This window comes from Pongo abelii, chromosome 12, assembly GCF_028885655.2.
Source record: "Pongo abelii isolate AG06213 chromosome 12, NHGRI_mPonAbe1-v2.0_pri, whole genome shotgun sequence".
Lineage (NCBI taxonomy): Eukaryota > Metazoa > Chordata > Mammalia > Primates > Hominidae > Pongo > Pongo abelii.
The window spans coordinates 42,183,637-42,208,595 of record NC_071997.2 but is presented as its reverse complement, the minus strand read 5'-3'; the positions used below and the strand labels follow the sequence as shown (position 1 = coordinate 42,208,595).

General features: G+C 37.3%; 1 protein-coding gene across 2 annotated transcripts in view; it reads left to right on the top strand.

The window, feature by feature from the left end:
* ZC3H8 (zinc finger CCCH-type containing 8) overlaps positions 1-24,754 on the top strand; it is a 41,612-nt gene extending 16,858 nt beyond the window's left edge. Inside the window, 7 exon segments of one of the 2 annotated variants that reach the window (NM_001132015.1) lie at positions 1,394-1,527; positions 3,850-3,966; positions 4,720-4,831; positions 6,170-6,279; positions 7,159-7,206; positions 21,560-23,563; positions 23,590-24,754. In NM_001132015.1, coding sequence (NP_001125487.1) covers positions 1,394-1,527; positions 3,850-3,966; positions 4,720-4,831; positions 6,170-6,279; positions 7,159-7,191 — 506 coding nt within the window. In that variant the 3' untranslated portion in view covers positions 7,192-7,206; positions 21,560-23,563; positions 23,590-24,754. 2 annotated transcript variants of the gene reach the window in all.
* The last annotated feature ends 205 nt before the right edge of the window (positions 24,755-24,959 follow it).

Sequence of the window (24,959 nt, the reverse complement as noted above, 5' to 3'; positions counted from 1 at the left end):
CTTAGTTTGTAGAGGGAGCTGGAGGATGGAGGTGGGTTATCAAAGGCCATGACTGTTTCTAAAGGGAGAATGCTAAAGCCCTGGCCTCTGCATGTATAAAGTGTAGGATATGGCTGCTTGTATTGCTGTCATTTAAAGAGGAATTGACTGGAGTGGTTGTATGTCAGACTGTAACTCAGAAATATATTCTTCTAGATTACTAAAATAAGATTTAGCCATAAATAAGAGGGCAAATGGCAATTATAAATGAAATTTTTGGCCAGGCACGGTGGCTCACGCCTGTAATCCCAGCACTTTGGAAGGCCAAGGCTGGTGGATCACTTGAGGTCAGGAGTTCGAGACCAGCCTGGCCAACATGGTGAAACCTAAAAATAAAAAAAGTATCAGGGTATGGTGGCACACACCTGTAATCCCAGCTACCCTGGAGGCTGAGGCACGAGAATCACTTGAGTCTAGGAGGCAGAGGTTGCAGTGAGCCGAGATCGCACAGTGCACTCTAACCTGGACAACAGAGCGAGACTCTGTCTCAAAAAAAAAAAAAAATTAAAATGTTAATGCTGTCATTTTTTTGTTGTTTTCTTTACTTAAAATGGATCTGTATGGCTTGAGCCCAGGAGTTCGAGGCTCCAGTAAACTATGATTATGCCATTGCAGGATGGATGGATAAATGCATGGACGGATAGATAAATAAATAAAAACTTAATCTATTTAAAATGTTTTCAGTGAAAAATCTGACAGTAATATATGAGGTCATTTTAAACACTTAAAGCTTTTACTGTTACAGTTCCTAATTAGATCCATCATACTCTGAACACTTCAAAAGGATCTGCGTTAGAGCTTGTAAGACTGATTTTATTGTCTTGCTTTTTTCTTGACAATACCTTATATATTTTTAAAAACAATGAATGGAGAATCCAGGATGTATTATCATAATTCTCTTTTTGGTCCCTTAGTCTCAGAGCTTCTAGAAAAACTGATCAGTATCATACCAGTTTTCACTTATTGAGCCTTAGAGAACTTTCCTCAATTATTGTAAATCATACTTCTTTTTTCCGTTTGTTTTGAGACAGGTTCTCACTCTGTTGCCCAGGCTGGAGTGCACCTTGGCTCAAGCGATCCTGCTACCTTAGCCTATAGTCCCAGAGTAGCTGGACTACAGGCGTGCACCACCACACCCAGCTCATTTTTGTAGAGACAAGATCTCTAGGCTGCCTAGGCTGGCCTTGAACACTTAGGCTGGCCTTGAACTCCTAGCCTTGAGCAGTCCTCCTGCCTCAGCCTCCCAAAGAGCTGGGATTACAGACATGAGCCACTGCACCTGGCCCCGTACTTCTTAAAAGTAAACTGCTATTGTAACTTTATGTCATTTTTTAAATTAATTTTTTGTTTTTAGCTGCTAAACAAAAAAATAAAAATCTTAAAGCTGGTCACAAGAATGGCAAACAGAAGAAAATGAAGCGAAAATGGCCTGGCACTGGAAACAAAAGATCAAATGCTTTGCTGAGGAACAGTGGCTCACAGGAAGAGGTATAGGAACATATGCTTCTAGGAATACCTGACCCCTGCATGCTTTTGGACTTGATCCTTATACTTCAGTGACAAGAAGTGCTATGTTATATTCAGAGGGGGAAGCATCCCACAGAATCGGTTTTCGGATGAAGATGTCCTTTCACTATCACTGGGTTCTCTGTGTTCTTCCTTCTTATTGCAGCTTTCTTTTTCTCACTAATTAGCTGCCAGCACCACTTTTAAGCCTTAGTGTTCTCACTGTTGTTCCTGAATATATGCACACAAGCTCCTTGATTTTTTTTATTATTATTATATATATATATATATTTTTTGAGACGGAGTCTCGCCTTGTAACCCAGGCTGGTGCGATCTCGGCTCACTGCAACCTCCGCCTCCCAGGTTCAAGTGATTCTCCTGCCTCAGCCTCCTGAGTAGCTGGGACTACAGGCGCGTGCCACCACGCCCAGCTAATTTTTGTATTTTTAGTAGAGACAGGGTTTTGCCATGTTGGCCAGGATGGTCATGAACTCCTGACCTCAGGTGATCCACCTGCCTCGGCTCCCACCACCCACCACCTCCCTAAGTGCTGGGATTATAGGCATGAGCCACTGTGTCTGGCCACTCCTTGAATTTTTTTTTTTTAGTGTTATACTATCAATGACTCTGGAAGAATGGGAAGCCCAGAGAAGATCAAATAGTCATGAGGCATTTCAAAGGCCACTGAGTCTTACAAATTTTTTACTACTAAAGTCCCTCATCCTGGCTCCCTCTGGAAATTAAAAATCAATATTTCTGAGCATTGGCCTTACCAAATCTCCCCACTCCCCACCTTCCTGTATTTTGATTTTGGTTTTTAGAAGTTCCTTTTCCTTGGTCTGTAGATGTAAGCAGGGTAGAATAATAAGTACCTCTTCTGGATTCCACTTTTCTGAGGGCTTTTAACTGGATAGCAACTTTTTTTATTAGGCTTGGTCATACGGGACAAGGGTAAGGGGTGGTAAAATATTAGAAATGCCAAATATTCTAGATTGGAAAACATTTATATACAGTCTGTCCCCTGCCTCCATATCTTATGAATGAGGAATCTGAAGCCCTATGGTTCAGATAATTACCCATAGTCACACAGGGCCAAGCCAGGACTAGGATTTTGTTTCTCAACCCCCTGTCAGTATTCTCTTTGATTTGATTTACATGGCTCAAATGATTATTCAGCCAAAGCTGACAACCCTTCTACACAAGGAACAAATTCTAAACATACACAGTAGAATTTAATAACGTTACCAAATAAAACAAGATTTAAACTGGCAGATATTTATAAGACATAAATTTGATGGTGCTAAGTGGAAATTTGACATTATTATAAATGACTGTACAGTCAGCTCCCTTGTTTGTACATACTGTATTCCTAAAACTGTATGCAAAAATTTGGTATACAGAAGCTGTAAGCTGTAGCATAAGTTAACATGTAAAAAGTACCTTATGTTTCTGAAGAGCTTAAATGAATTATAAGATTTTCTTCCTTTTTTTCATGTAAAAATCTCCTTTTATACCTTTATCACCATCTTTGATGGTGTATTTCTAGTTGTGTGTGTTAATTTGAGCTGATAAGTGTGCTCAACTCACACCCAGTGAGCATCTCATTGAAACTATAGATTCCACTGCTTTTGGTTCACTCTGATTTCCAACTTTGTCTCTATTGCTCTAAAGATCTTTGTTCTTAGACTTCGTTTTTTAATCATAAATACTATCACTTTCATTTAAATTTTTTTTCCTCCCTGAGATGGAGTCTCGTTCTGTTGCCCAGGCTGGAGTACAGTGGTGCAATCTTGGCTCACTGAAACCTCTGCCTCCTGGGTTCAAGCGATTCTCCTGCCTCAGCCTCCAAAGTAGCTGGGATTACAGGCGCACACCACCACTCCCAGCTAATTTTTGTATTTTAGTAGAGATGAGGTTTTACTATGTTGGCCAGGCTGGTCTTGAACTCCTGACCTCAAGTGGTCCGCCCGCCTCAGCCTCCCAAAGTGCTGGGATTACAGGCGTGAGCCACTGTGTCTGACCCATTTAAAAATTTTTTTTCATTCATTTTTACAAAATAAGGGCAATGTATAATAAAATATTCAAATCAATACAAACACTAATATTCAATGATGGAATGCTGTTGAAACTGACAAAACATTCATTTTTAACCTGGTGTACAGAAATCCAAATTTTACATATGAAGGCCAATTTAGAAGAGTCACCTTTAAGGCTTTGAAGTTGGTTTAAATAATTTTGTGCAACAGAATAAAATATTTAATTTTCTGTTTCTTACATTTAGTTTTTTTGTTTTTGTTTTTAAAGGATGGTAAACCTAAAGAGAAGCAGCAGCATTTGAGTCAGGCATTCATCAACCAACATACAGTGGAACGCAAGGGAAAACAAATTTGTAAATATTTTCTTGAAAGGAAATGTATTAAGGTATAAAAATGCGTAAGCAAAAATCTACTAAAATGTAAAACTGCTCTTTCTGTTTGATACTCTTTTAATTCATACCTTTAGGTTTTTAAAGCTGTTTCATTCTGGAAAAAAATCAGTTAGAAAATTTTAGTGAAGTATTCTTTTATGTTTAAAAAAATAGCCAGGCCTGTAATCCCAGCAGTTTGGGAGGCCGACGCGGGTGGATCACCTGAGTCAGATAATTTTTATTTATGTATTTTTTTTTTTTTTTTTTTGAGATTGTGTCTCACTCTTGTCGCCTGGGCTGGAGTGCAGTGGCACATTCTCGGCTCACTGCAAGCTCCGCCTCCTGGGTTCACGGCATTCTCCTGCCTCAGCCTCCCAAGTAGCTGGGACTACAGATGCTAGCCACCACACCCGGCTAATTTTTTTTGTATTGTTAGCAGGGACGAGGTTTCACCGTGTTAGCCAGGATGGTCTCGATCTCCTGACCTCATGATCCGCCCGCCTCGGCCTCCCAAAGTGCTGGGATTACAGGCGTGAGCCACTGATAATTTTTAAAAATGCTTTATTTTTTAAAATGTTTGGGACTTAAGAAGATTTTAAGCAGATATATGTGATGTGGTTATAATTTATTAACAGTTAGAATGTGCTACCTCTAAGACTTTGGTTCTTTCTGGAATCATTTACTTATTTAAAGTTTAGTAGGAATTAAATTGTAATGACTTTACTATGAGAAATAATGGCTTTTCCTTGCTCCTTCTTTTGGCCTAGGGAGACCAGTGTAAATTTGATCATGATGCAGAGATAGAGAAGAAAAAGGAAATGTGTAAGTTTTATGTACAAGGATATTGTACCAGAGGTGAAAACTGTCTGTATTTGCATAATATCCTTTATCACAAGATATGGTCACTTTATTCTTTATAAATATTTACATGAACATTTTAAATGTGCAAAATTTTTAATGAAACCACTGTTTTAGGTATACCAAAATGATATTATCCAAGCCCAGCTTAGTATCAAAGTGATTAAATTGTATGTGGATTTTTTCATAAGCAAGAAAAGAGGAATTCTTTAGAAAATCTCTCAAATGATGATTCGTTCTGCCCAACCTGGGTGGTATAGAGGGTCCACGAGACCTCTTCAAATCCCGGAAAGACTTATCACAATTTCTACTGTGACACTGATTAATTGAATCTATATTCAAATAAGCTACTTCATAAAAAGGCAAGGATTACATAATTTGGGAGTACCTGTTTTCTCTGTATTCTGTACTGTGTAGAAATTAATCATCCCTTCATTTGCAGAATAGCCTTAGCTCTTCAGTGCAAATGGCACAGACAAGTTGTAAAAACATGGAACATAAACATTTTAGGTTAATAGCACCTTTAGTCATCACAAAAAAATTTTTTTTCTTCAGGCATTCAATATAAGGAGTATCAAATTGTAATTTGAGGATTGTTTTCCTAGAAAACAATATTGAAGTTATATACATTTATTCCGTTGTAAAAAAGTCTAACGTACAAAGGATCCAGATTTGTAAGATATGTCGTTGTTGACTTTGATTCCTCCACCCCCAAAGGAATGCTTTAAAAATGATCACATTTATCAAGGTATTTAAAATATATACCCCTTTCATATATGAAACATGCCTGTACTCTATTATAAGAATGGATATGAAGGAAAAAAATGTCCTGTCATAGCCAAGAAACTCGATTTATGTATGTAGTCCTTCTAAAATTAGATTTTTTAATGTATTCCAGTTAGTTTATTATCTCATACTTTAAATAGAGAAATCCAGTTTCTACTAGTAGGAAAGGTCTTTTTCTTTTTTTTTTTTTTTTGAGACATTATCTTGCTCTGTTGCCCAGGCTGGAGTGCAGTGGACAATCTTGGTTCACTGCAACCTCCACCTCCCAGGTTCAAATGATTTTGGTGCCTCAGCCTCTGAGTAGCTGGGGTTACAGGCATGCCTGTGCCACCACGCCCAGCTAATTTTTTTGGATTTTTAGTAAAGGCGAGGTTTCGCCATGTTGGCTAGGTTGGTCTTGAACTCCTGGCCTCAAGTGATCTGCCCACCTCTGCCTCCTAAAGTGCTAGGATTACAGGCATGAGCCACCGCGCCCGGCCACAAAGGTCTTTATTTAGAAAAAATAAAGTAGTTAAGTTAATAACATTATTTCAATTGGATTAAAATTGTTCTCTTCCTTAACACTTGGGTTACATGAATATCCTTGTAAGTTTTACCATACAGGAACAAAATGTTATCAGGGAGAATATTGCAAGTTTTCTCATGCTCCACTGACTCCTGAAACACAAGAATTGTTGGCTAAAGTAAGTATAATTTTTAATAATCTTTTGTTTTTTCTTTTTTAAGGAATATGTTTGAACTAAGGATGAGAATTTGAAGATAATTAAGGAGAGTGCCTCTTAGGTTAGCATATGGGATATATTAGGACTGATAACTTAAGAATTCAGTTTAAATATTTTTCATTTGTATGTTTCCTTGTAGCTGAAAGGAAGATGTATATTCATTGCTGATTTAAGTTGGAATGATGTAAAATCTTCAGTATAATTAGCCATTTTAATAGCTAAGCTAAGCTAAACAAAGCAAATCAAATAAGAAAAATAGTACTCCTGTTATAAAGATTCTTGGAAGGAAAGTTATAAGTTACGGGTTTATAAACATTTTAGAATTACATCAAATAATAAGTAGTAATTTCAAAATGTTTTCTTCAGATATTCTTTCAGTCTGTGAGAAAAGGTTATTGAAAAGTTAGTCATTTGTATTCTTTCATTTCTCATGTTAGTTGGAGCTAGTCTCTTAAAAATTCAATCTAAGTATACATGAAAATTTAAAAGATTCTTTTGAAGCCAACCGTACGATCTTCTGGCAAAATGTTCCCTTGAGCATATGCAAATATTACAAAGTCAAAGGTGCTTGTTTATAGATATTTTTAGGTTGTAAAATATGAATGGTTAATGTGTAATTAGAAGTTGTACCAAATATTTAGTTGTTTATTTGTGTGAAATAGAGATGGAAAAGTGATATATATAAAATAAGTTTTTCAGTTCCTGTAGTAGTAGTAAATAATATTAGATGATTATTAGGATGAATTTGATTGGAATCATTTGAAAGTTATGAGTATGACAGTATACCTGAATTAGACATGAATGCATAAAAATGATTATATGATTTTTGTTTCATATTAGGTTTTGGATACTGAAAAGAAGTCATGTGAATAAAATAAACATAAAAAGGTAAAATTAGAATTTACCACATTTCTTTTTTTCTTGTCTGAACATCTCCAGAAGTTGGCATGCAACCTCAATAGGGTTCTCAAATAGAAGTATTTTTCTTCTTCCTCCCCCACTAAAAAAGAATTATAAAATATTTGATATATTTACATACCTATATGGATCTACATCAGCCTGCTTCCTTGTGTGGGCTTGTCTATCAGGTATATTTTTATTCTCCTCTTGTGTTTCTTTGTAGATTTACCAAATACATATAATTTACAAAACAATATATTTAGTTTTGCTTATGTTTGGATTTTATCAGACTGTATCATACTCTCTGTATTAATTGATGACATGGCTATTTTCACTCAACATTATTCATTCATGTAGATGCATGCAGCTGTCATTCATTTTTACTCCTTTATAACATTTCATTTTATATTAGTTATTTAGTCATCTACTATTAATGAATATTTAGGTTATTTTCAATTTTTAAAAATACAAACTCTTGTAAATATCCATATACATACATCTTGGTATGAATGTGCACAAGTTATCCACAGTATGTGCCAAGGAGTAGAATCATATCATCATAAAATTTAATATAATATCAGTTTTTCTCAAGTAGTTATACCAGTTTATACTCCTACAAACTGTGTAGAAGAACTGTCATTCTACACTTGCCAGTACTTTATATTGTCAGTACTTTAATTTTAACCAATTTAGTGGATGTAAAAATAGAATCTCGTAACTTAATTTGCATGAAGTACAGCATCTTTTCTTACGCTTACTGGTTTTTGAGTTTTGTCTTTGGTGAAATGCCTGTTAATGTCTTTTGCCCATGTTTTTATTGGTCTGATTGTCCTTTATACAGATTTTTATATATTCCTTATATAATTCTTTGTGAGTTATGTGTGGCAGGCCTTCTCCCATTTTGTGGACGGTCTTTTCTTTTTTTTTTTTTTTTTTTTTTTTGAGGCATCTCAGTGAGTAGAATTACTTATTTTGGGAATCTTTTTGTTTATGGCTAGTTTTGTGTTTTGTGTCTCATTTAAGAAATTATTCCCTATCATGAGGCTGTAAACTAATTTAACTTTTTTTTTAAGTTTTGGAGCTTTGCTTTATACGTTTATATTTTAATCCATTGGGAATTGTATTAACAGTTGGTACTGTAATGGTGCTTAGCAAAAACAACTACAAGGTTCTCAGTAGTGAATAACACAAAGTGCTTATTTTTTATGCATATATAGATTGGCTGGGAGTTGGCTGATCTCATCTGGCCTTGGTTGGGTTGGCACTGTTTCATATGGCAGATCTGCTGGGACAGTTCTGCGCATACTTATCTAACTCTTCTGGGACCAGTGGGCTAGCTAGGGCATGTTCTTCTCATGGTGTTGGCAGAAACTCAAGAGGGCAAACCCCTGTTTACAGCACATTTACTTATAACCCATTGGCTAAAGTAAGTCATATGGCCAAGCCCAAAGTCAAGGAGAAGGAAACTGTACTCCACCTTTTGTACTTTACATGTGGGAGGAACTGCTAGAATGAATGAAAAAAAGAGTATAACTGTAACTCTAGGGAGAAAAGAAAAAATAATACTAATTGACTTTTTTTAAATGGTATCAGATAGAGGCTTCATACCATTCTTTTTGTTGTTGTTGTTGATGTTGTTCCCTTTTTCCCATATGGATAACCAATCTCCCAAGCATTATTTAATTAAAAAGACTGCTCTTTCCCCCACTAACCTGTAATACCCCTTTTGGTATATGTCAAGTTTCCATCAAGTGAAGATCTGTTTCTGGGATGTCAGTTCTTCTCCATTTGTCTTTTTCTCCAGTATATACTATCTTAATTACCGTAGCAATACTTGTTACTATCAGTCATTTTGATTATAGCTTTTCCAGTAGGAGTGACGCTGTATCTCACTGTAGTTGTAATTTTCATTTCTCAAATGACTATGAACATCTTTTCATGTGCTTATTGGCCATTAGTCAGTTTAGATCTCTGCCCATTTTAAAATTAGATTGTTTTCTTATTGAGGTTTAGGAGTTCTTTACATATGTTGGATACAGATCCTTTATTAGATACATGATTTGCAAATATCCCAATCTGTGGCTTGTCTTATTTTATTAATGGTATCTTTTGAAGCACCAAAGTTTTCATTTTGATGTCGTACAGTTCATCAGTTTTCTCTTCTATGGATCATGCTTTCCGTGTTGTATCTAAGAATTTATTGCCTAACACAAAATCACAAGATTTGCTCTTATATTTTCTTCTAAAAATTTTCTAGTTTTAGCTCTTGTATTTATGTCTATGATTCATTTTGAGTTAATTTTTAGGAATTGTGTGAGTTAAGGGCAAAACTTTTTTTACATGTAGATATCCAATTGTCCCAGCACTTTTTTTTTTTTTTTTTTTTTTTTTTTGAGATAGAGTCTCACTCTGTTGCCAGACTAGAGTGCAGTGGCGTAGTCTCGGCTCACTGCAACCTCTGCCTTCCAGGTTCAAGTGATTCTCATGCCTCAGCATCCCGAGTAGCTGGAACTATAGGCGTGTACCACCATACCTCCTAATTTTTGTATTTTTAGTAGAGACAGGCTTTCACCATGTTGGCCAGGTTGGTCTTGAACTCCTGACCTCAGGTGATCTGCCCACCTTGGCCTCCCAAATTCTGGGATTACAAAGGTGAGCCACTGTGCCTGGCCACCAGCACCATTTTAAAAAAAGACTGCTCCTTCCCCCTGACTTGCCTTCACGCCTTTGTCAAAAGTCAACTGACTATAAATGTATGGATTTATTTCTGTACTCAGTTGTGTTCCATTGACCTGTATATGTGTGTCCTTATACACTATCACAGTGTCTTGATTACTATAGCTTTGTACTAAGTTTCGAAATAAGGAAGTGTAAGCTGTCTGGCTTTGTTCTACTTTTCAAAGATTGTTTTGGCTACTCTGGATCTTTTGCTTTTCCATATAAGTTTTAAGATCAGCTTGTAAGTTTCTGCAAAAAACCCATGCTGAGATTTTGATAGGGATTGCATTGCATCTGTGGAAAATTGCACATAGAATTCTGATCTGTGAGCGTGGAATGTCTCTCCATTTATTTAGATCTTCAGTTTCTCTCAGTTTTGTAATTTTCATTGTACAAGTGTACAGTGTACACTTTTTTGTTAATTTATTCATACATATTCTGTTTGATGCTATTGAATGGAATTGTAATTTAAACTTTATTTTTAGATTGTTCATTGGTAGTATGTAGAAATAGAATTTATTTTTGTTATTGATCTTGTTTCCCAAGACTTTGAATTCATTTATTAGCTTTAGTAGGTTTTATTTTGTGTGTGCATGTATTCCTTAGGAATTTGTATATGTAGGATTATGTTATCTCTTCCTTTTTTTTGAGACGAAGTCTCACTCTTCTCCCCCAGGCTGGAGTGCAAATGGCGCGATCTCGGTTCATTGCAACCACGGCCTCCCGGGTTCAAGCGATTCTCCTGCCTCAGCCTCCCGAGTAGCTGGGATTACAGGCATCTGCTACCACGCCCAGCTAATTTTTGTGTTTTTAGTAGAGATGGGGTTTCACCATGTTGGCCAGGCTGGTCTCGAACTCCTGACCTCAGGCGATCCGCCCGCCTTGGCCTCCCAAAGTGTTGGGATTACAGGCGTGAGCCACCGCACCCAGCTGCCTCTTCCTTTCTAACCTTTCTAATGCTTTTTATTTCTTTTGTGCCTGATTTCACTGGCTGAAACCTTCTATATAAGGTTAAATAGAAGTGAGAGCAGATAATGTTGCCTTTGTCCTGATATTTGGCAGAAGCATTCAGTCTTTCACCAATACATATGATTTTAGCTGTAGGTTTTTATAGATACTCTAGTTCAAGGAAGTTCTCTCCTGTTTCTAGTTTTTTGAGTACTTTTATCATGGATGAATCTTGGGTTTTATCAAATGATTTCTGTGCATCTGTTGAGATGACCATATAATTTTTCCTCTTATTTTATTCACATGATATATCAGTTGTAAAATAATTTGTTTTACATTCTTGAGATAAACCCCACTTGGTCATGTTGTATATACTTTATTATTGGATTTCATTGGCTAATATTTTATTAAGGATTTTTACATCTTTTTCATGTTTATGAGGGATATTCATGTGTAGCTTTCTTTTCTTCTGATGTCTTTTTCTGGCTTTCGTATCAAGGTAATACTGGCCTCCTAGAATAAGTTGAAAGGTGTTCCAGCTTCCTCTGTTTTCTGGAAGAATTCATGAAAATTTGTTATTATTTCTCCTTTAATTCACCAGTAAGACACTGGGCCTGAGCCTTTTTTTTTTTTTTTTGAGATGGAGTCTTGCTCTGTTGCCCAGGCTGGAGTGCAGTGGCACAATCTTGGCTCACTGCAAACTCCACCTCCCGGGTTCATGCCATTCTCCTGCCTCAGCTTCCTGAGTAGCTGGGACTACAGGCACCCTCCACCACGCCCGGCTAATTTTTTTGTATTTTTAGTAGAGACGGGGTTTCACCGTGTTAGCCAGGATGGTCTCAATCTCCTAACCTCATGATCTGCCCACCTCGGCCTCCCAAAGTGCTGGGATTACAGGCGTGAGCTACCGTGCCCAGCCGCTTTTTTTTTTTTTATTAGGTTTTACATAACAGATACAATTTCTGTCCTTGTTATAAGTTTATTCAGATTTTTCTTTTTGTAAAAAAATCAGCTTTGGTAATTTGTATCTTTCCATTAATTTTGCTATTTCATCTAAGTTGTCTACTTTGTTGGCGTAAATTTGTTTATAGTATTGTCTTATAATCCTTTTGAATTCTGTATCATAAAAAGATTTTTTTTTTTTTTGAGATGAAGTTTTGCTCTGTTGCCTAGGCTGGAGTGCAGTGGCACAATCTCAACTGACTGCAACCTCTACCTCTTGGGTTCAAGCAATTCTTCTGCCTCAGCTTCCCAAGTAGCTGGGATTACAGGTGTGCGCACCACACCTGGCTAATTTTTGTATTTTTAGTAGAGATGGGGTTTCACTGTGTTGGCCAGGCTGGTCTCAAGCTCCTGACGTCAGGTGATCCACTTGCCTTGGCCTCCCAAAGTGCTGGGATTACAGGCGTGAGCCACCGTGCTCACTCTGTTGTCCAGGCTGGAGTGCAGTGGCACGATCTTGGCTCACTGCAACTTCCGTCTCCTGGGTTCAAGTGATTCTCCTGCCTCAGCCTCCTGAGTAGGTGGGACTACGAGCACTTACCACCATGCCCAGCTAATTTTTGTATTTTTAGTAGAGACTGAGTTTCACCATATTGGCCAGACTGGTCTTGAACTCCTGACCTCAAGTGATCTGCCGGCCTCAGCCTCCCAAAGTGTTGGGATTACAGGCATGAGCCACTGTGCCTGGCCAGCTTTGTGATATTGAGGCTTTTAATCTATGAATATGTTGACTGTAGTCTTTTTTTAGACATAGGGTCTTGCCCTGTTGCCTAGGCTGGAGTGCAGTGGCACAATCATAGCTCACTTTAGCCTCGAACTCATGGGCTCAAGCAATCCTTCTACCTAAGCCTCCCAAGTAGCTGGGACTGCAGGTGTGTGCTACCACATCTGGCTAATTGTTGTCTATAGTCTTTCAAAATGTCTTTTGATAACATTTTATTATTTTCCCCAGTGGGTTGCATATTTTTGTTAGTTTTTTTTTTTAACAATTAACTATTTTGAGGTATACAGAACAGTCAATAAATTGCACCCATTTTAAATGCACACATACAAAATAAAACCTACTAGAGTTAATAAACAAATTCAGCAAAGTCTCGGGAAACAAGATCAATACACAAAAATAAATTCTGTTTCTACATACTACCAGTGAACAATCTCAAAATGAAGTTTAAACAACAATTTTACTCAGTAGCATCAAACAGAATAAAATAGGAATAAATTAAAAAGGTGTACACTTGTACACTGAAAATTACAAAATTTAGAGACACTGAAGATCTAAATGTATGGAGAGTATACAGTTCAATGAGTTTTGACACATGTATAACCATGTGGCTACCACCACAATCAATAAATAGGACATTCCATCACCCCAGAATGTTCCCTGTGACACTTTACTACAATTCATTCTTCTCCTTCTCTCAGACCTCAGGCATCCACTGGTATTCTTTCAGTAATTATCGATTAGTTTTGCCTGTTATAGAATTTCATATAAGCAGAATTATATAGTCTACACTCTTGTGTCTTTTGCTCAGTATGGTGTTTTCAAGCTTCCTGTTTTTATGTATATTAGCAGCACACTTCTCTATATTGCTGAATTGTATTCTTTTGTATAGATATACTTGTTTATTCATCTGTTGATGGACATTAGAGTATTATAAATAAAGCTTCAGTGAACATTTATGTTCAAGTCTTTGAGGCAATGTAATTTGAAATAAAAGAAATGATAGCATATTTTTGTCCTGGGTTTTAAAGAGACTGCTATTAATATTTTCCCCCACTGAATACAATGTGTCCTGCAATTTTCTGGTAGAAACTCTGTCAAGTTAATGAAATTCTCTTCAAATTGTAGCTTGATAAGAGTTGTTGGACTTTTTGTTTCTTTGTTTTATAATCATGAAGAGATGTTGACTTTTTTGGAATTCTTTTTGACATGACCAGAGTTTTTCTTTTTATTCTGCCAAATCAACAGATTATGTCTATGCATTTAAAAATACTAAGCCACCCTTACATTCCTGATATAAACTAAATTTTTAAATATAAATGTGAAGTTTTCAAATATCATTAATATTATGCCGAAATATTAATGCCTTTGAGACAGGGTCTCACTCTGTCACCTAAGGTGGAGTGCAGTGACGTTATCTCAGCTCACCACAACCTCTGCCTCCCAGGCTCAAGTGATTCACCTGCCTCAGCCTCCCGGGTAGCTGGGATCACAGGCACCTACTACCCTGGCTAATTTTTGTATTTTTAGTAGAGACGGGGTTTCACCATGTTGGCCAGCCTGGTCTCAAACTCCTGACTGCAAATGATCCACCTTCCTTGGCCTCCCAAAGTGCTGGGATTACAGGGCGTGAGCTGCCGCGCCTGGCCTTTATTCCTTATATTGATTATTTGTGCCTTCTGTTTTTCTTCATCAATTAATCTGCAGTTTCGTAGTTACATTATTCTCTAGAAAGAACCAACTTTGCTTTCTTTAATTCTATTTTATACTAATTTTCTATTTCATCAATTTATCTTCTAGATTATATCAGTCCTTTTACATCGTTTGGGCTTATTTTGCCCAAAGATTGATTGTTAGCATTTCTTCTTTCTTAGCACATCTAAACCTATACATTTCTCCTAATGTACTATTTTACTGTTATCCTCAAAGTTTTTTAAATTAAATATTCTTATAAAAGTAATATATGCAGATAGTTTAAAAAGTCAAGAGGTTATACAAGAATTATCATGGAAAAACAGCAGTCCTTCATATCATGATTATTTTTGTAGATGCTAAAAAAGCTTTCTGCTAAATTCAACACTCATTTCTTTTTTTTAATGGCTTTAGTTATTTTCTATTCTTGAGGATTGTGTGTTTCTAGGAATTTGTCAATTACATCTAAATTAATATATTGACGTGCGATTGTTCATATTATTCCTTCTTTAAATATTCTTTACTTTTTTTTCTTTTTTTTATTATACTTTAAGTTCTAGGGTACATGTGCACAACGTGCAGGTTTGTTACATATGTATACATGTGCCATGTTGGTGTGCTGCACCTGTTAACTCATCCTTTACATTAGGTATATCTCCTAATGCTATCCCTCCCCACTCCCCCTACCCCACGACAGGCCCCAGTGTGTGATGTTCCCCACCCTGTGTCTAAGTGTTCTCATTGTTCAGTTCTCACCTATGAGTGAGAACATGCAGTCAACACTCATTTCTTATTTTAAACAACACTAAAGAAAATAGGAATAGATGGATACTTTGAAAGTTTTTTATTGTGATAAAATACACATATTTACCATCTTAACCATTTGTAAATGTACAGTTAAGTAATGTTAAGTTCATTCATATAGTTTTGAAACCATTACCACCACGTATTATCACCAGAGCTCATGTTTTTTAATCTCAAAACTAAAACCCTGTATCCATTAAACAAAAACTCCCCATTTCCTCTTGTCTTCAAGGCCTTGACAACTACCATCCTGTTTTCTCTCTTGTGATTTTGACTACTTTAGATATCTCATATAAGTGAAATCATACAGTATTTGTCCTTTTTGACAGACATTTCTGTCACCACCATCCTATTTTCTGTCCCTTGTGATTTTGACGAATTTAGGTATCTCATATAAGTGAAATCATATCGTATTTGTCCTTCTTGACAGACTTATTTCATTTAGCATAATGTCCTCAAGATTCATCCATATTGTAGCACGTCAGAATTTCTTCTCTTTTAAGGGCACAGCCTCCTTTTACTGTGGAAACACCCAGACAGCAGGGCAGGCAACTCCACCCACCCCCCACCTTTTGTAGCCAGACAGGCCAGGCCACACCTGCCAGAGCTTCCAACCCAGTGGTCCCACTTCTACCTGAACTCTGCAGGCAGGTGCCACCCCATGTTTACCCAGGAAATACACAGACAACAGATTAGGGCTGACCTAGCAGGGATGCAGCCTGTCAACTGAGGTTCCTGTCTGAGGGAGAGCCCCATGGACAAGAACACTCAACAAAAGAAACACAGGCACAGAGACAGTAATCAGAGAGGGCTCCTCCAAGACCCAGGAGCAGGCTAGAATCTAAGCCAGTCAACTGAACCCACCTTATACTGTAATCAAACCCCCAAGGTTATCAAGAAGAAAAAAGCAAAAAATCCACCCAAAGGACAGCAACTTCAAAGACTGAAGAACATCAGCCGATATAAATGAGAAAGAACCAACATAAGAACTCTGGCAACTCAAAAAGCCAGAGTGCCTTCTTACCTCCAAATGACTGTACCAGTTCCCTAGCAATGGTTATTAACCAGGTTGAAATGGCTGAAATGTCACAAATAGAATTCAGAATATGGATAGGAACAAAGATCAATGACATACAGGAGACAGTCAACCCAATCCAAGAAATCTAAGGATTACAATAAAACAGTACAGGAGGTGATAGACCAAATGACCGTTACAAGAAAGAACCAAACTGACCTGATAGAGCTGAAAAACACACTAGAAGAATTTCACAGTGCAGTCTCAAGTTTTATCAGCAGAATCAACCAAGTTGAAGAAGGAATCTCAGAGCTGGAAGACTGACTCTCCAAAATACCTCAGTCAGACAAAAATAAGGTAAAAACAATAAAGAAGACTGTATTAGTTCGTTCATGCATTGCTATAAAGAAATACCTTAGACTGAGTAATTTATAAAGAAAAGGGGTTTAATTAGCTCATGGTTCTGCAGGCTGTACAGGAAGCATGGAGGCATCTGCTTCTGAGGAGGCCTCAGGAAACTTACAGACATGGCAGAAGGTGAATGAGGAGCCAGCATGTCGCATGGCCAGCAAGAGAGAGAGAGTGAGGAGGAGCTACACACTTTTAAACAACCATATCTTGTGAGCACTCACTCACTATCGCTAGGACAGTACCAAGGGGGATGGTGCTAAACCATTCATGAGAAATCTGCCCCCATGATCCAGTCACCTCCCCACCTTCAACATTGGGGATTACTATTCAACATGAGATTTGAGCAGGGACACAGATTCAAACCATATCAAAGACTGAACAAAACCTCTGAGAAATATGAAATTATGTAAAGAGAGCAAATCTATGACTCATTTCCGTCCCTGAAAGAGAGGAAGAGAAACCAAGCAACTTGGAAAACATATTTCAGGATATTGTCCATGAAAATTTCCCCAACCTTGCTAGAGAGGCCAACATTCAAGTTCAGGAAATACAGAGAACCTCTGCAAAATTACACAAGAAGATCATCCTCATGACACATAGTCATCAGATTCTCCAAGATCAAAATGAAAGAAAAAACAGTTAAGGGCAGCTGGAGAGAACGGGCAGGTCACCTACAAAGGAATCTTTTTTGTTTGTTTTTGAGATGGAGTTTTGCTCTTTTTGCTCAAGGCTGAAGTGCAATGGCACGATCTCAGCTCACCACAACCTCCGCCTCCCAGGTTCCAGTGATTCTCCTGCCTCGGCATTCCGAGTAGCTGGGATTACAGGTATGCACCACCATGCCTGGCTAATTTTGTATTTTTAATGGAGACGGGGTTTCTCCATGTTGGTCAGGCTGGTCTTGAACTCCCGAGCTCAGGTGATCCACCGGCCTTGGCCTCCTGAAGTGCTGGGATCACAGGTGTGAGCCACCGTGCCCGGCCCTACAAAGGGGTCTTTAGGCTAACAGCAGACCTATCAGCAGCAACCCTATAAGCCAGAAGAGATTAGAGGCCTATATTCAGCATTCTTAAAGAATTTTCAACCAAGAATTTTATATCCAGCAAAACTAAGCTTTATAAGCAAAGGAAAATTAAATCCTTTTCAGACAAGCAAAGGCTAAGGGAATTTGTTACCACCAGACCTGCCTTACAAGAGGTCCTGAAGGCAGTGCTAAATATGGGAAGTAAAGACCATTACTGGCCACTGCAAAAACACACTTAAAAGTACATAGGCCAGTGACACTATAATGCAGCCACACAAACATGTCTGCATAATAACCAGCTAACAGTGTTATGACAGGATCAAATCTTCATGTATCAATACTAACCTTGAATGTAAATAGGCTACACACTCCAGTTAAAAGGCACAGACTGGAAAGTTGATATAGAAACAAAACCCAATGGTATGCTGTCTTCAGGAGGATCATCTCACATGCAATGACGCCTTTAGGCTCAAAGTAAAGGAATGGAGAAAAATCTACTAAGCAAATGAAAAACATAAAAAGACAGGAGTTGGCTATTCTAATTTCAGGCAAAACAGACTTTAAACCACCAAAGATTTTTAAAGACCTATGAAGTGACTTAAATAACCACACAATAATGGTGGGAGACATTAAACACTCCACTCACAGTATTAGATCATTGAGGTAGAAAAGTAACAAAGATGTTTGGGACCTGAACTCTATACTTGACCAAATAGACCTAGTAGACATCTACAGAACTCTCCACCCAAAAACATCAGAATGTACATTCTGCTCATCTGCACATGACACATACTCTAAAATTGACCATACAACCAGGCATAAAATAATCCTCAGCAAATTTAAAAAAAAAATCACCCCACTCACACTCTCAGACCACTGTGCAAGAAAAGTAGAAATCAATACTAAGAAAATCGCTCAAAACTCTACAATTGCATGGAAGTTAACCTGGTCCTGAATGACTTCTAGGTAAATAATGTTGTAAATAGTGTTGTGAAGACTTTGCCTGTTTTCCTCTATGAGCTTTATAGGTTTAGCATTTACATTTATGTCTTTGATCCATTTTGTGTTAATTTGTGTATGTTGTCTAAGATAATGGTCCAACTTCATTGTTTTGCATGAGGAGATCCAGTTTTCCTAGCACCATTTGTTAAAAGACTGTCCTTCCTTCATTGAATGGTCTTGGTACTTTTGTCAACAATTATTTACCACAGACGTGAGGGTTTATTTCTAGCCTCTCCACTCTGTTCCATTGCTCTATATGTCTATCTTTTATGCTGTTAGCATACCGTTTTGATTACTATCACTTTGTATTGAACTCAGGAACTGTGAGTCCCCCAAATTTGTTCTTTTTCAAGATTTTTTTTTTTTTTTGGCTATTTATTCCTTCAGATCTCATATGAATTTTAAGACGGATTTTTCTATTTCTGGAAAAAACCGTCAATTTGAATTTGATAGAGATTGCATTGAATATGTAGATTGCTTTGGGTAGTAATATCTTAACAATATTGTCTTCCAGTCCATTAACATGGGATGTCTTTTCATTTGTTTATGTGCCTTTGATTTCTTTCAGCAGTGTTTTATAGTTTTTATTATACAAGTCTCATCTCCTTGATTAAATTAATTCCTGAGTAGATTTGGCCCTTGAACAACAAAGGAGTTAGGGTTACTGACCCCTTGTGCAGTCAAAAATCTGCATATAACTTTTCACTCCTCAAAATCATAACTACTAATAGCCTACTGTTGATGGGAAGCCTTACTAAGAACATAAACAGTCGATTAACACATAAGTAGACTCTCTCTATATATATTTTTCCAAATTGTAGTGAATCTCCAAAAAATTTTCCAATGTATTTATTGAAATCTATATATAAGTGGATTCATACAGTTCAAACTTGTGTTGTTGAAGAGTCAACTGTATTCTATTCCATTGTAAATGGAATTGTTTTAATTTCCTTTTTAGACTGTTCATTGTTAGTATGTAGAAATACATCTGATTATTGTGTGTTGAGGTTTTCTACATAGAAGATCATTGGGGGGAATACTTTTTTAACATGATAAAATATGCTATACCTTAATAGGAATGTACCATACTCAATAGGGCAAACAGTAGAGGCATTTCCACTAGAAGAGTCTATGTTCCATTGAGACTGCCTGGTTTCTAAACCTTGAGTAGAATTCCCTTCTGAAAACATCTGCCTTTGGGGTGAGGTTCATTTAAGAATGTCCTTGATGAAGCAGTAACAATTATTAATGTTATTAAACCTCACATACAGTCTTTTCAATATTATGCCTAGCAGAATGGGAAGATAAAGTACTTCTGCAACTGTATTCCTAAGAAAAGTACATGTGCTGTGTTATCTGAGTTGCAAGCTGAATGAGTTGTTTTTCATGACTGCTATTTTTACTTGAAAGAACAACTGAGAGTTGGGTGTGCTGGTATGAGCCTGTAATGCCAGCTGCTGTGGAGGTGGAAGCAGGAGTTTGAATTCAGGTCCAGCCTGGGTAACACAATAAGACCCTATCTCTACAAAAACAAAAACAAAAACAAAAAAAACACAAGGAACCAGACACACATACCAACACAAACCCAAACAAAGAAACAAAACCAAGGGGCAACATTTTTTTCAGATATAGATGTTTGACAGGAACTTTTTCAGAAATGAACAGAGTGACCCTGTCACTTTGAGGAGGACAACTGAAAATATTTGTCGTCAATGATAAAATTCAAGCTTTTAAGCAAAAATTACAATTTTAGAACATTTGATCTGTCCCTGTGAGCTTGAAAGCTTTCCTGTACCTAAAGACTGTTTTGGCAAGATTCATTGGTGATATTAAAGAATGTGACATTTTAAAAACACTCTACTATATAATGAAACGTGGAAGATCTGCATAGATTAGTAAACTGATGTTTTCTAAATAAACAGTGCACAATATGACAAAATTATACATGCATAAAGCACCCATCCAACCTACAAAGACCAATGGATTTTAATGTAACAGTATAAAAAGTTCATTGATGTGGTTTCAGATTTTATACCGCAACTTGAAAATGTTTCCATTTGCTTTTAATATTCATTTGCCCATCACTTTATTTTTAGCTTTTCTTTTTTTTTTTTTTTTTGAGATGGAGTCACCCAGCCTTGAGTGAAGTGGCATGATCTTTGCTCACTGCAACCTCTGCCTTCTGGGTTCAAGCGATTCTCATGTCTCAGCCTCCTGAATAGCTGGGATTACAGGCATGTGCCACCATGTCTGGCTAATTTTTTTGTATTTTTAGTAGAGATGGGGTTTCACCATGTTGGCCAGGCTGGTCTCGAACTCCTGAGCTCAAGTGATCCACCCGCCTTGGTCTCCCAAAGTGCTGGGATTACAGGTGTGAGCCACCGTGCCCGGTCTATTTTTAGCTTTTCTGAATAATTTTTAGGTTTGTTTCTTGTATAGAACATATGTAGTTGGGTTTTGCTCTGTGGGCTCAACCAAAAATCTTTTTCTTTTGATAATTGGATTAAGACCATTCACATTTATTGAAATTACCAAATGTTTGGTTTAGTTTCTGTCATTTTATTGTTACTGTGTTTCTTTCTCTATAATATGTTTTCTATTACATTTTTCTTTTTTCATCTCATTTTTTTGTTCTGTTTCTGCTTTTGTCCAATAATGTTTATCATGTTTCCATTCAAATTTATTCTTTCTTGTAATATAGTCTTCATTTGTAATATAATTTTTTTCTTGTTTGCCATTTCTGAGGTTAGTCAACTCTTGTCTCATTATTTGTATTTTTTTTTTTGCTTCAGTTCTAATCTTAGTTTTTGAATTTCAATTCAGAATGTTCTTTAATTTTCCCAAAGAGGGGTGTTTAATTCAGTTTGGATTTTTGCTTAATTGTTTTCTTCAGCTATATGTTTTTTGTTGTTGTTGTTTTGGGAGATGAGAACCGGGAGTAAGGGCGACTCTGCTGGTAATTTTCATGAGCTGATGTGTTTTTGTTCTCTGTTTTCTTCTGTAGGTAGCAATGTACAGATAAAGAGTACTTAACGCCCATGCCTGTTCAAGACTGTTCAAGACTGGTGATTTGGAGTAGTTTACAAGATTCCTCATTCAGAGTGCCTCTTGTGTGATTGGGGTGATGTGCAGCTTCCATAATGGATGGGACAGAGAGCTGGGATCTAATGTACAAGTGAAGGGCTTGGTCTTCACTGAGACATTCCAGCCATTGGAATAGGAGAGGAGCATATATGTCAGAGATGATGGCTGGTGGGTAAATGTGATAGTAAATTGTAGAAACCTCTTCTGATTGATTGGATTTCCTTAATAAAATAGGAAGCAAGGTTAGGCTGAGTGAGGGTGGGTGAAGAGGTAGAGGAGGTTTGAGGAGAGAGAACTGCTCAGAAGACATTGGTAGATGGACCATAAAAACAGGGTTAGTCCTCTTTATGACATTAAATAGTTTCACAACATATTTTTAATGGTTGTTCACAATTTCATTTTAGGGCTTAAAATAAATTATGGTTCTATGATTTTTTTAAACCAATTTCCTATTGTTAGACATTTGTTTCCAGTTTCTTACTATTATAAATAAAGTGAAACAATATCTCTTACTATACCATTTCTAAATTTAGAGTTCCTAACTTTTCTGTTGTTAAAATATAAGAATATTCATCTTTCTTATTGGTTTATAAACTGTAGTCAGATTATACACTTGTGTGAGTTACAAACTTTAGGAGTGTGATGGTATCATTAACACAAGATTCAGATACAAATGTTCCAAGTACAAATAATAATGAGATTCTAAATATGCAGTTTTATATAGTAATATTGATTATTGATTATTATTAGACAAATACCATGAAATGGAAACTCATCATTATATTGTTTTATTGCTGGGAAAAGTAATAGTATTACCAAATTGCTGGACATACAGAGTACACCAAAGCTAGTGATACTTCTTAGCAAAGTCCTATTTGAAAATAGGAATCAAGTTATTTTCACTGTTATCTAATCCTGCTAAAGCAAGAAAGGGAATTGCATATACTCCAAGCAAAGGTTTATCAGACAAGACCAAAGAAAGCAGGAAACAAGGGTAAATCCTAGGCCCTTAGAAGCAGGAAACTGAGGAATGGAGAGCAAGTCATCTCTCAGTGCCCTTTTGCTGTCTGCCCAGGTTGATTGATTGGTTCACTTCCCAGCTGTGGCTCAGGAGGAGGGCAAGGCACTTCTTATTTAAGTCTCGTAACAACCTTATACGGTAGATAATGCAATTCATTGCATAGAAAGGGAATAAATAGGAATACTTAATTTTTTAATTTTCATGAGCCTTGTCAATACTTGTAATTAATCTTATACTACAGTCTAGCAGTTTACTTCCTAATATTACCTCATGTATAGTTTCATACTTATAAAGTATAGATTTTGCATATAAAGTTTATATATAAGGAAAAAAAACAATTCTTATATTCCTGAGGCAGTACCTCAAGTTTATACTTGTAAACTTAAAAGACACAGCAGAGATCTGAGGGACTCAGAAGTCAAATAGAGTAGGTTAAAAACCTCTTATTTTTCAAATAATTGTTTTAAGAAACAAGCATACCTGTGTAAGTGAAATATCTTAATTTGTATTGAATCAAGTTAGGAGACAGAGATTCTCATCAGTGTGTCCTGTGTTGTCAAAGCAGCTGCTAGCCTGTGGGTCTCTCCTACCTGGGTTATGGCAGCACCTCACAGCCAATCGCTGGCCTCCATTCTCCCCTTTCCTCTGTACAGTTTGCTCTGGTTCCTCAGAGCAGATTTCTGAGTATACTGCTTTAGCCATGCCCCCACTGTGCTGTTCCCTGAACCAAGAGCCATTCGTCTCAAGAGCCATTCATCCAAAGTACTCTATCACCTAGCCATTGTAGCCATACCAAGCCGGGCATCCTACTTCCCTCTGCTCCCCTTGGTTTCCTCCTGTGAAGTAACTCTCACTGACCCTTGATGCAGCTCCAAGCATATATATATATATATATATATATATATATATATATATATATATATATATAAAATAAAACCATAGTCTAAAAAATTCAAACCAGGAGAAATAAAGCAAGAAAGTTGTATGGGAAAAATCTGCACAGATTTATTTGGCCAGCATGGTTATCATGGCTCTACTGAATTTATCCCTGACCATCTTTAAAGCCAAAGCAAACAGGATAAAGTGATCAACTACTTACCTCTCAATATCAGAAAGGAGACAGGAGGCAAAACCTCTCAATAATTTCATAAAAACAATTCTTAAGTGGGTCTTCATTATGGAAATCACAGAATAGAATGGACAGAATTCTCATTTCTAAAATTCTGTGTGACAGGTTTCATATGGGTCTTTTTATGGTCAGTTACTAAAAGCCACATAATAGTAGAACTCAATTTTTTTTTTTTTTTTTGACAGTCTTGCTCTGTCGCCCAGGCTGGAGTGCAGTGGTGTGATCTTGGCTCACTGCAAGCTCTGCCTCCCGGGTTCAAGTGATTCTCCTGCCTCAGCCTCCCAAGTAGCTGGGACTACAGGTGCGAGCCACCATGCCCTGCTAATTTTTTGTATTTTTAGTAGAGACGGGGTTTCACTGTGTTAGCCAAGATGGTCTCGATCTCCTGACCTCGTGATCCACCCACCTCGGCCTCCCAAAGTGCTGGGATTACAGGCATGGGCCACCGCACCCGGCCAGAACTCAATTTTTATCCGTTGGTGAGATAATATAGGTCAAGTATATAGCCTTTTGGTGTTTTAACTTGATCCAATTGTAGAACTTTAGGAATTCAGACCCAGAGATGTTAAATGACTGTCCCCTCTTTTAATAGGTTTCCTGACTTTCAGCATAATTGTCTCAGTTCACTGACTAGTTTCTTACAAGCATAACCACTGGGGGGTTACGTGCAAGGATTTCTTCAGGCCGGGTGCAGTGGCTCACACCTTGAATCTCGGCACTTTGGGAGGCCAAAGCAGGAGGATCACTTGAGTTCAGGAGTTTGAGACCAGCCTTGGAAACATAGCAAGATCTCATCTTTACAAAAAATTTGTAAATTAGCCAGGCATGGAGGTGCATACCTGGAGTCCCAGCTACTTGAGAGTCTGAGGCAAGAGGATCACTGGAGCCCATGAATTCAAGGTTGCAGTGAGTCCTGATTGTGCCACTGCACTCTAGCCTGGGCAACAGAGCCTTGTTTCTTAAAATAAAAAAAAAAAAAAGGATTTCTTCTGAGTTGTACTTGCTGAAGTCAAAATACTAGGTGATTTGGTGATGCGCCTAAAGAGCATGGGGCTCCTCCTGCCAATTATAAGCATAGACATCATATTTGGAGTTTGGCAAGATCAGAATATCTCAGGTTGAGCACCTGCTGAATGCTAGGATTGTGTCTATGCATTTTAAATTTATTTT